The 12489-nt window shown below is 52.1% G+C and overlaps 1 protein-coding gene across 4 annotated transcripts in view; it reads left to right on the top strand.

Moving 5' to 3' along the window:
• The first annotated feature begins 110 nt into the window (after positions 1–110).
• SMC1B (structural maintenance of chromosomes 1B) overlaps positions 111–12489 on the top strand; it is a 79556-nt gene continuing 67177 nt past the window's right edge. For all 4 annotated transcript variants that reach the window (XM_089307730.1, XM_070053033.2, XM_070053032.2 and 1 more), the window contains exon 1: positions 111–245. In XM_089307730.1, coding sequence (XP_089163856.1) covers positions 137–245 — 109 coding nt within the window. In that variant the 5' untranslated portion in view covers positions 111–136. The remainder of the gene's footprint in view (positions 246–12489) is intronic.

The following is a 12489-nucleotide window of genomic DNA, read 5'->3' as shown; positions in this document are numbered from 1 at the left end:
CGGCAACGGCCGCACGCGGTTGCTAGGGAACGGCGCGCCGGCCGCGGCCTCGCTCTGTCTCGCGAGACCGGAGGGCTCTTCCCGCTCTTTTCCAGCCGGCGCGTGAGGGCGCGGCTCAGGCAGCGACGGCGCAGCCATGGGCCGCTTGGAGCTGCTGCTCGTGGAGAACTTCAAGTCCTGGCGGGGCCGCCAGGTCATCGGCCCCTTCAAGAAGTTCACCTGCATCGTCGGCCCCAACGGCTCTGGTAACGGCGCCTCGGAGCCGGCGGTCGCGGCCGCCATTCCTCGGAGGGGGCGTGAGGGGCCGCGCGGCCTGCGCTGGGCCCTGCTGCCCCCGGCCTGGCGTGGCCCGGACCCCTGCCCTGCCTCCGTCCCCACCTCGGACCCGTCCCCTTATCCCTAACCCCCCCACCCCCACCTCGGCCCCGTCCCCTTATCCCTAACCCCCCCCACCTCGGCCCCGTCCCCTTTATCCCTAACCCCCCCTCACCCCCACCTCGGCCCCGTCCCCTTTATCCTTAACCCCCCTCACCCCCACCTCGGCCCCGTCCCCTTATCCCTAACCCCCCCTCACCCCCACCTCGGCCCCGTCCCCTTTATCCTTAACCCCCCTCACCCCCACCTCGGACCCTCGCCCCCTTTATCCTTAACCCCCCCTCACCCCCACCTCGGACCCTCGCCCCCTTTATCCTTAACCCCCCCTCACCCCCACCTCGGACCCTCGCCCCCTTATCCCTAACCCCCCCTCACCCCCACCTCGGCCCCGTCCCCTTTATCCCTAACCCCCCCACCCCCACCTCGGCCCCGTCCCCTTTATCCTTAACCCCCCTCACCCCCACCTCGGACCCTCGCCCCCTTTATCCTTAACCCCCCCTCACCCCCACCTCGGACCCTCGCCCCCTTTATCCTTAACCCCCCCTCACCCCCACCTCGGACCCTCGCCCCCTTATCCCTAACCCCCCCACCCCCACCTCGGCCCCGTCCCCTTATCCCTAACCCCCCCTCACCCCCACCTCGGCCCCGTCCCCTTTATCCTTAACCCCCCTCACCCCCACCTCGGACCCTCGCCCCCTTTATCCTTAACCCCCCCTCACCCCCACCTCGGACCCTCGCCCCCTTTATCCTTAACCCCCCCTCACCCCCACCTCGGACCCTCGCCCCCTTTATCCTTAACCCCCCCTCACCCCCACCTCGGACCCTCGCCCCCTTATCCCTAACCCCCCCACCCCCACCTCGGCCCCGTCCCCTTTATCCTTAACCCCCCTCATCCCCACCTCGGACCCTCGCCCCCTTATCCCTAACCCCCCCTCACCCCCACCTCGGACCCTCGCCCCCTTTATCCTTAACCCCCCTCACCCCCACCTCGGACCCTCGCCCCCTTTATCCTTAACCCCCCCTCACCCCCACCTCGGACCCTCGCCCCCTTATCCCTAACCCCCCCACCCCCACCTCGGACCCTCGCCCCCTTATCCCTAACCCCCCTCACCCCCACCTCGGCCCCGTCCCCTTTATCCCTAACCCCCCTCACCCCCACCTCGGACCCTCGCCCCCTTATCCCTAACCCCCCCACCCCCACCTCGGCCCCGTCCCCTTTATCCTTAACCCCCCCCACCCCCACCTCGGCCCCGTCCCCTTTATCCCTAACCCCCCCTCACCCCCACCTCGGACCCTCGCCCCCTTTATCCTTAACCCCCCCACCCCCACCTCGGCCCCGTCCCCTTTATCCCTAACCCCCCTCACCCCCACCTCGGACCCTCGCCCCCTTATCCCTAACCCCCCTCACCCCCACCTCGGCCCCGTCCCCTTTATCCTTAACCCCCCTCACCCCCACCTCGGCCCCGTCCCCTTTATCCCTAACCCCCCTCACCCCCACCTCGGACCCTCGCCCCCTTATCCCTAACCCCCCTCACCCCCACCTCGGCCCCGTCCCCTTTATCCTTAACCCCCCCTCACCCCCGCCTCGGCCCTCATTGTTCCGCACTCTCCCCTCCCCCTCCTCGGCCCCGCCTTTCCCAACCCCCCCAACTCCCACACCTCGGTCCCCTCCCCCTCCTCGGCCCCTTCCCAACCCCCACCTCGGACCCTCGCCCCCTTATCCCTAACCCCCCCTCACCCCCGCCTCGGCCCTCGTTGTTCCCCAACCCCCACTCCGCTCTCCCCTCCCCCTTCTCGGCCTTGCCTTCCCCCACCCCTCTCCTCACTCCCACCCCGCGGTCCCCTCCCCCACCTCGGCCCCGTCCCCCAACCTCCAGCCCCCCCTTACCTCCACCTTGACCCCGCCCTCCCTTGCCCCAAACCCTCACCCCCGCCTCGGCCATCGCAGTCCCCAACCCCCACTCCGCTCTCCCTTCCCCAACCCCCCCCAACTCCCACCTCGCCTCCGTCCGCCCCCGCCCCCCGCCCCCCCCAGGCCGCTCCTGCTCTCTCACTCTTCGGCCCCCGGGGCCGCCGCCCCCAGCCCTGGTCGCCCTCCTCTCACGCCCCTTCCCACCCAAGGAGGGAGCAGGGGGCACCTCAAGGAGGGGTTGGAGCAGGGGCAGCCACGTGGCTCCGAGGCCCTCTGACCCTGTTTAGGGGGCGACCAGGAAGCTGTTGGCGCCGCTGTTTTTGAAGCCTGTTAGGGGTATGGCCGCCGCTTTATCGTGGAGGAATCGGACGCGCCTAGGCTCCTAGAGGCCGGGCTGCGGGCCGAGGCTGCCCGGAAGCGGCAGAGCCTGGGCCGGGGTCCAGGCCTGGCCAGGCGCTCGGCTGTGTCAGCGCAGGTGGAGCCGTCCCCGGGCAGGGCTAGTCACGTGCGCCTCCGTGCGCGGCTCACACTGGGCAGTTAGCGTGGGGTGACCAGAAGGTGAAGCGCGTGCGGGCCTAGACTCACAGTGGAACTGCTGGGATTTCTGTTGCCTCCTAGCGTGACGGACCCCGGGGCGGGGGAGCGCCCTCCGTCAGAGCAGGGCACCAGCGGCAGCCGCCGGCTCGCGGCAGCCGCTCCCTGAGACCTGAGCGCAGCCCACGTGTCTACAGTGTCTGGAGGTCCATCAGCTCACCCCTTAGCCCTTACAGCACTGGTGGGTTTAAACAGCCCACGGGACTTAGGACACACTCCCCACAGTTGCTGGATCCACTACGCTTGTAAAAGCGATACCTGGGCAGGTGCATTAGGACAGATGTGACTGGCGTTCCAGAAGCAGAGCTTAGGACGTCTCCCCGCGCCAGAGACAGTCCCTGGGAGCAGGCGTCCCAAGGCTGGGGTCGGGGCCGCTCTCCCGCCTTCGCCTCCGGCTCTGCTCGCGGCCGTGATTCCTCTGCGCAACACCGGCCTCAGTCTAAGTTAGCGACACTCTACTCGAGGACCTGTCAGATTTGGTGGGTTTTATTTATTTATTTTGGTCTCAGAATTACTGGCGCTTTTAAATAGACATTAAGCTAATCATTTCTCACCATAATTTAGTTGGTCATTCTTTTTAAAATTGTGTTTTTATTGAAGAGATGGAGCTAGGAGGGAGATGAAGAGACAGAGCTCCTCCCCACTGGCTCACTTCCCAGATGCCCTCACAGCCGGGCTGGGTGGAAGCCAGGTCTCCATGTAGTTGGGAGACCCAGGTGCTTTAACCGTCACTGCTGCCCCCAGGGTGTGCATTAACAGGAAGTTGGAATCAGTATCGGTCAGGACTCGAACCCAGGCACCCTGACGGGGTGTGAGTATCCCAACCAGCAGTGTAATCTAGGACAAATGCCAGCTGTGGCCATTCTTTTTGTAATAATTTCTTCTTGTTACACCAACCAAAATTCAGCATCTTTCCATTTGTTTTTAGTTTGTTGTGGGTAGAGGAAAATTTTCAGTTTTAATATTTTCCATTTAGTTGGATTTAGCAAAATTGCATATATATGTGTGTGTATATGCAGGAGACAAAGATTAAGCCCTGTTCCTAGGGTATATAGAATGCAAAAAAAATAATAATAATAACACGCTAATTAAAATGAAAGGCCAGGGGCCGGCGCTGTGGCGCAGTAGGTTAATCCTCCGCCTGTGGTGCCGGCATCCTATATGGGCCTCTCCCCTTCCTCTCTCTCTCTGTCTCTTTGTAATTCTGCCTTTCAAATAAATAAATAGATCTTAAAAAAAATAGTCCAGAGTCAAGTGTTTCAAGGACTGAGAGCTGGAAAGTGACCCACCATGTCCCTCGGCACGTGCCCTCCCCTCACTGTTTAACAACACTGCCAGTGCTGCCTGTTCCCCACCAGGGCTTCCTTAGATGGACTCCTTTCTAGCATTCCGTAAACGTTTTTGTCACCCATCTCTCCCCCTTGAAGCTCTGCAAGTGCAGGGGATTTTTTTTTTTTTTACCCAAGAACTTCATTATGAAATAGTCGCATAGGAAAGCTGAGACTTCTGTATTAAGCATCAGTGTGTTTGCTGCTAAACTCTACAATTAACGCTGTGCTGTACTCGATTTCCACGAGCAAGTCCCAAGATTGCTTTCTAAGCATTAATTATGCATGTGTTTATGCCAACTAAGATTATTCAGTGAGCGAGAAAGTGATGATTCAAAAGAGAAAGATGATAACCGTGCGGGAGCTGAGGAGACAGGAAGCAAAGCACAAGTGGGGCCTGCCTACGGTGTGCTGCTGCTGAAAATCCCCCGGAGTCTAACTTTTCTTCTCAGAAGGTTCAGTTCAGTACTCCTCACTCTGCAACAGGATTCCAACCTTAAACCCCCTTCCTGGACAGGCTCTACATTCTGCCCAGGGCTGTGCCACAAATAGTCTTTGACAAATCTGAGAACAAATATTCTTCATGCTTTGAGCCCAACTCAAATGCTGTCTCCTCTAGACAACCTTCCCGGATAGCTTCTCCCACTCGTGCCTCCTTGTGATTTATTTTCTTTGTTTAAAGTTTCACAAAGTGTTGTTTGGCTTTTCATTTTATTTTTTTAAGATTATTTATTTATTTGAGAGGTAGAGTTACAGACAGTGAGAGGTGGAGACAGAGAGAGAGGTCTTCCATCCGCTGGTTCACTCCCTAAATGGCCGCAACGGCCAGAGCTGTGCCAATCCAGAGCCAGGAGCTTCTTTCAGGTCTCCCATGTGGGTGCAGGGGCCCAAGGACTTGGGCCATCTTGTACTGCTTTCCCAGGCCACAGCAGAGAGCTGGATCAGAAGTGAAACAGCCAGGACTTGAACCGGCACCCGTATGGGATGCCAGCACTGCAGGCAGCAGCTTTACCCGCTACGCCACAGTGCCGGCCCCTGGACTCTAAGAGTTGTTCATTTCCTCTCCTCTACCTTTACCAAAAAAAATAAACCTGTTACTTCATAGGTCTTTACCAGGACAGTAGGGGGCGCTAATCACTCATTTAAAAAAAATGTAAATTTATTTATGAGATAGAGTTACGACAGAGGAAGACAGAAAGGTCTTCCATCTGCTGGTTCACTCTCCAAATGGCCACAACAGCTGGAGCTGGGCCAGTCCAAAGCCAGGAGCCAGGAGCTTCTTCCAGGTCTCCCATGTGGGTACAGGGACCCAAGGACTTGTGCCATCCTCCACTGCTTTCCCAGGCCATAGCAGAGAGCTGAATTGGAAAAGGAGCAGCTGGGACATGAACCTGTGTTCATATGGGATGCTGGCGCTGCAGGCGGAGACTTAGCCTGCAGCACAGGCCCCCATTTACTCAGTTTTACAGACCAGAAGCCCATGAGTAATATTTGATTCTTTTTATTTACATATTTATTTTAATTTTATTTGGAAGGCTTAGAGGTAGATCTTCCAAGTGCAGGTTCACTCCCCAAATGCACACAGCCAGCTACAGCCAAAGCCAGGAGCCTGGAGCTCCCGAGTGTCCAAGCACTTGAGCAATATCTGTCACCTCCCAGGTTGCACATGGGCAGGAATCTGGATGGTGGAGGAGCCAGGACTCATGAAGCAGGCACTTGGATATGGGGTGTGGTGTCTCAGTGGTGGCTTCACCCTGTGTTAAATGCCCATCCTTCCTCTTCTGTACGCCGTGTCACTCATCCAGTAGTCTGTATATTCTGTGGCTTTACCTCTGCATCCTGAGTCCAGTAGCATCTTGGCTTTCTCCATTACTGTAACATCGTCAGAACTGCTAGGACGCTGATTTCAACTACTGCTGTAACCTCCTAACTGATGTCTCTGCTTTCATTCTTGTCTCTCAATCTGTTCTTATAGCAGCCAGAACAAATGTTAAATGTAAATCTATAAATTTGAACACACCCTAGTTTAAAACTCTTCAGCGGCTTCCCCTTCACATAGAATAAAATGCTTATTTCTTACTGTGATCCACAACGCCCTTTATGACCTGGTCCCTGCATATTTTTGTGGTCCAATACCCTCTTATGCTACATTTACCATGCTTGTGCCATAATTGCTTTTTGTTTTATTTTTGCCTTCCTTACATAAACCAAATTCATTTTCATTTCAAAGTCAGCATTTACTAGTCCTTAAACTTAGAATACTTTTCTCCTGGGGTTTCATGACTGCCACCTTGATGGTTTTCTTCATCCTTTACAATTTCTATCACAGCCAGTCTGTTAGCAGTCATTCCAGTTCTGCCTCCTCAATAATTCTGTTTCTTCTCTGTATTCCCACTGTATTCACTTTATTTCAGACTCATCATTTCTTCCTGAATTAATGCAGGAACCTCTTAGCTGCATTCTCGACCTTCAGTCTTACCCTGAATACTTTAAATTTGTGTGCCAGGCTACTCCAAGTAAAGACTCATCTTTATTTATTCTTATAAGAAAGAGTTTTTTTTTTTTATTTTCTTGATGGTAAAAGATACTTTACCAAATTTAAGATGACATGATTATCAGGTGATCTTTTCCCCTGTGTTTTCCTAATTCTCTATTACATCATCCATAATGGCTGAATTTTTTAAAATTTGTTATTACAAAAGCTTTATATATACATTATAAAAAGTTAGAAAATAATCAAGTAGGGGCCAGTGCCGTGGCTCACTTGGTTAATCCTCCGCCTGCAGCGCTGGCGTCCCATAGGGGCTCCAGGTTCTAGTCCTGGTTGCTCCTCTTCCAGTCCAGCTCTCTGCTGTGGCCTGGAAAGGCAGTGGAGGATTGCCCAAGTGCTTGGGCCTTGCACCCCATGGAAGACCAGGAAGAGGCACCTGGCTCCTGGCTTCGGATCGGTGCAGCACCGTCCATGGCAGCCATTTGGGGAGTGAACCAACGGAAGGAAGACCATTCTTTCTGTCTCTCTCTCTCACTGTCTATAACTCTGTCAAATAATAAAAATCAAGTAAAAATATTCAGAATTCATAGTTACTTTAATATGTTGGGACATAGCTTTATAGAAGCTTTTCTGTATAAACTTAAAACATGAAATATAGTACATACTGTTTTCTAACTTACTGTTTGAGGGCAGTTATCTTCATCTTTTTTGGTAAACATTCACTTCATCTGATGCATAACTCAAATTCAGATTTCCTCAGCTGACAAAATGTTCTTTTAGCAAACCATGCGCCAACCCAGAGCCACATATTGTGTATTGTTACATCCATTCAGTCTCTGTACAGGGATGGGGAATCTTTTTCTACCAAAGGCTTTTTTGTATGTTTAACATTCATGGGCCGTACAAAATTATCAGCTGAAAAATTAGAAGGCTATAGATATATTGGATTTTGTGTCCCACATGCAGTCACCTTGGCAGGGCCAGACCAAATGATTTTGCTGGCCATACATGGACTGTGGGCCAGATATTCCCCATCCCAGATAGCACAATCCGTTTATCTGTAACATGTTGAGGGACTGGCACTGTGGCGTAGTGGGTAAGGCTGCCACCTGCAGTTCCAGCAGTCCATGTGGACGCCGGTTCAAGACCCAGCTGCTCCACTTCTGATCCAGCTCCCTGCTATGGCCTTGGAAAGCCGTAGAAGATGCCCAAGTCCTTGGGGCCCTGCACACGCATGGGAGACCTGGATGAAGCTCCTGGCTCCTGGCTTCGGATCAGCAAAGCACTGGCCGTTGCGGCCATTTGAGGACTGCACCAATGGATGGAAGATTCTTCCTCTCCCTTCCCTCTCTGTGTAACTCTGACTTTCAAATAAATAAATATATCTTATAAAAAAATGTTGAAAAATGGGGAAAGTTTTCTTACAGAACATTTAGATTCATCTAGTTGCTTCCTATGGTGTCATTTAGTTTGTTCCTCTATCCCATATATTTTTGTGAATTGGAAGGTAGGAGGCATGGGCCATATAACTGACACTTGTGGTTGATAGGCTGAATATGCAGTGATGGTCTTATAAGATTAAAATGGAGCTGAAAATGTCCCACTGCCTTATGATGTGGTGCCTGTCAGGTAGTCATCCTACTTGTTAAAAAAACAAATGTACAACAGTATGCCGTGTTACCTTGGTAGTAGCCTTATCCATCTCATGCCTATCATACCTCTTGATTGCATCATTTTCTGCCATTCTTGATTTAATCGTGTGTTTGTGTGTGTGTGTGTGTGTGTGTGTGTTTTTGTTCATAGACCTAGGAGCAATAAGCCATGTCATATAGTTTACCAAATGTGTGGTAAACTACACTATTTTATTTATTTGGCAGATAGAATTAGATTGTGAGAGAGAAAGAGAAAGGTCTTCTTTTCGTTGGTTCACTCCCCAAATGGCCACCATGGCCAGTGCTGTGCCCATCCGAAGCCAGGAGCCAGGTGCCTCTTCCTGGTCTCCCATGCAGGTGCAGGGGCCCAAGCGCTAGGGCCATCCTCCACTGCCTTCCTGGGCCACAGCAGAGAGCTGGACTGGAAGAGGAGCAGCCAGGACTAGAACCCAGCGCCCATATGGAATGCCAGCACCGCAGGCGGAGGATTAGCTAAGTGAGCCATGGCACCAGCCCTGTGGTAAACTACACTATATAGTTTTGTGTCAAGTATAGTCTGTGATGTTCACACAGTGACAAAACTGCCTAATGACACAATTTTCAAAACATCCCTGTTAAGTGACACATTATTATTTAGAGTTGATAGATTATACATTTCTGGCTATACTCCATTATAGCTGATACTGTTGCACTAATCACATCCTGCCTGGTTGTTTTATAGTTAGTTATGCTAAGGTTTAACTCTGGATGAGGGTGGTGATAGTTATCTTTTCATTGGATCTAGTCATCTTGATCCAAAGTCCCTTGCTATGGCTGTTACCGATTTAATATTAAATTCACTTATTTCTGATTTATTTCATTTACAGGATTTTAAATTATAGGATTTAAAAAAATTGTTGTTGTTGTTGTTGTTGTTGTTGTTTGACAGAGTGGACAGTGAGAGAGAGAGACAGAGAGAAAAGTCTTCCTTTGCCATTGGTTCACCCTCCAATGGCCGCTGCGGCAGGCACACTGTGGCCGGCGCACCGCGCTGATCTGATGGCAGGAGCCAGGTACTTCTCCTGGTCTCCCAAGGGGTGCAGGGCCCAAGTACTTGGGCCATCCTCCACTGCACTCCCTGGCCACAGCAGAGAGCTGGCATTTTAAAGAATAAACATGGCCGGCGCCACGGCTCACTAGGCTAATCCTCTGTCTGCGGTGCCGGCACCCCGGGTTCTAGTCCTGGTCGGGGTGCCAGATTCTGTCCCGGTTGCTCCTCTTCCAGTCTAGCTCTCTGCTGTGGCCCAGGAAGTACAGTGGAGGATGGCCCAGGTCCTTGGGCCCTGCACCCCATGGGAGACCAGGAGGAAGCACCTGGCTCCTGGCTTTGGATCGGCGCAGCGCGCAGGCCATAGCAGCCACTTGGGGTGTAAACCAACAGAAAAGGAAGACCTTTCTCTCTGTCTCTCTCTTTCTCTCTCTCTCTCCACTCTTCCTGTCAAAAAAAAAAAAAAAAGAATAAGCAATGGATACACACAATTTAAAGGTCAAAACCATAGAAAGTTAAACAGAAATCTTGCTTCTACACCTATGTCAGTCAGTGTCCTGACAGGAAACAGGTAGCAGGTGCTCTCAAATTAGGACAATCTGAGGCAGATTTATTTACAAGGGGGCTAGTTCCAAAGGTGGGAGAGGGCTGAAGAGGGGTTACAAGGATTGGAAGAATGAGCTGTGGGCTGTCTCTAGCCCTCCCGCTCCTCCCCGCACTGCCCACAGAAGGCTCCCAGAAGGAACTTTGAAAGTTTAGTGAGCACCTTTGACAGGGTACAGCCTGACAGGGTTCCCTCACGGGGAGGAAAGTTTGGGAACAAAGACCCAGAGCTGGTTTTCCCTTCTTCATCCTCCTGCAGTGTTCCGCATCCAGCAAATCCAACTGGAGCTCTGTTATCTTGATAGAGATATTGTAAGTATCAAGATTTACTTACTTGAAAGGAAGAATGACAGAAATGGAGAGGCAGGGAGAGAGATTGGACCTTCCATCCACTGATTCATTCCCCAAATGACCGCAATTGCTGTCTGGACCAAGCTGAAGCCAGGAGCCAGGAACTCCACCTGGGTCTCCCATGTCCGAGCAGGAACTGAAGCCATTATCTTCTGCTCCCTAGGACATTTCAGAGGGAGCTATAGCTGAGACTCAGAACCACACTCCAGTATGGGATGTAGGTGTCCCAAGTGGCCACTTAGCCCACTGTGCCACAACACTGCCACAAAATTTTTTAAAACCATCTAATGAGTGGTATCGTTGTGTATTTGACGTGTGCACATGTGTCAGTGACCTAGATTCCTAAAGGTGGAATTTCGGATTCGGAATGTAACCAGTGTGTAATTTTGTTAACTACTGCCAGTTTTTCCTCCATAGTAGTTGCATCATTTTATATTCCCACCAGAATGTACAGAAGGACCTGTCTCTTTTCTGCTTCACCAAAAGAATGTTTTCAAATTCAGGATTTTTGCTAGTTTGGTGAGAAGTGGTAATACAGTATTTTTTTTTTTTTTAATTTTTTGACAGGCAGAGTGGACAGTGAGACAGAGAGACAGAGAGAAAGGTCCTCCCTTGCCGTTGGTTCACCCTCCAATGGCCGCCGCGGCTGGTGTGCTGCGGCCGGCGCACCGTGCTGATCCGATGGCAGGAGCCAGGAGCCAGGTGCTTTTCCTGGTCTCCCATGGGGTGCAGGGCCCAAGCACCTGGGCCATCCTCCACCGCACTCCCGGGCCACAGCAGAGAGCTGGCCTGGAAGAGGGGCAACCGGGACAGAATCCGGCGCCCCAACCGGGACTAGAACCCGGTGTGCCGGCGCCGCTAGGCGGAGGATTAGCCTAGTGAGCCGCGGCGCCGGCCAATACAGTATTTTTTAAAAAGATCTTATTTATTGGGGCCGGCACTGTGACGCAGCAAGTTAACGCTCTGGCCTGAAGCGCTAGCATCCCATATGGTCGCCAGTTCGAGACCCGACTGCTCCACTTCCGATCCAGCTCTCTGCTGTGGCCTGGAAAAGCAGTAGAAGATGGCCCAAGTCCTTGGGCCCCTGCACCCACGTAGGAGACCCGCAAGAAGCTCCTGGCTTCGGATTGGTGCAGCCTCAGCCATTGAGGCCAATTGGGGCGTGAACCATCGGATGGAAGATCTCTCTCTCTCTCTCTCTCTCTGCCTCTCTCTCTGTGTAACTCTTTCAAATAAATATTTATTTGCCTAATATTTATTATAAATAAACTTATAAATTTCTATTTATAAATATAAATATTTATTTATTTCTTTGCCCAATATTTATTTATTTATTTGAAAGAGTTACACAGAGAGAGGAGAGGCAGAGAGAGAGATCGATCTTCCATCCACTGGTTCACTCCCCTGTTGGCTGCAATGGCTGGAGCTGTGCTGATCCGAAGCCAGGAGCCTGGAGCTTCTTCAAATCTCCCACATGGGTTCAGGGGCCAAGGACTTGAGCCATCTTCTACTGCTTTCCCAGGCCATAATAGAGAGCTGGATTGAAAGTGGAGCAGCTAGGAGATGAACTGGCGCCCATATTGGATGCCACCACTACAGGCAGTGGCTTTACCCACTACACCACAGCACCAGCCTTGGTAATATAGTATTAATTTGCATTTCTCTTATTATGAATGTTTTAACATTTTTCCATGTTTTGAAGGACCTTTTTATGTTCTTGTCTGAATTGCCTTTACTGTGTCTTTTGCTCATTTTTCACTTGGGTTATTATCTCAGAAACCTAAATCTTTATAAAACATATTTGAAAAAGTTAATCCTAAAGTCCAGTGGTGGCTTCACAGCTTCACATAGTCGTCAGCATGAAGGTCTCTCCTCTGATGTAGGATGTTGTGATCCTGGCCATACTTCCCCGCTGTCCCCACCCTTCCATGCTCTGCTTTACCGATGTCCACCTCCTTGCCTTCCCAGGAGTGGTACCGTGTTCTCTCCATCCTTTGTAGAAGACCAAGCTGTTCTCTTTTCCCCTGCTGCAGACTTCTAGTAACGTTTAAAACCTAGATCAGAGTTACTGGAGCCTCCGGTCCCGAGCGCCTGCACCTGCTTCTGCAGTGCCTTGTTCATTTTATCTCGGGGCTGAACTGTAGTGTGTTGCAGTT

Source organism: Oryctolagus cuniculus, chromosome 11, assembly GCF_051225735.1.
Source record: "Oryctolagus cuniculus isolate XC-2025 breed Fujian yellow rabbit chromosome 11, ASM5122573v1, whole genome shotgun sequence".
NCBI lineage: Eukaryota > Metazoa > Chordata > Mammalia > Lagomorpha > Leporidae > Oryctolagus > Oryctolagus cuniculus.
The sequence above is the reverse complement of the archived record's forward strand: the minus strand, read 5'-3'. Positions and strand labels throughout refer to the sequence as shown.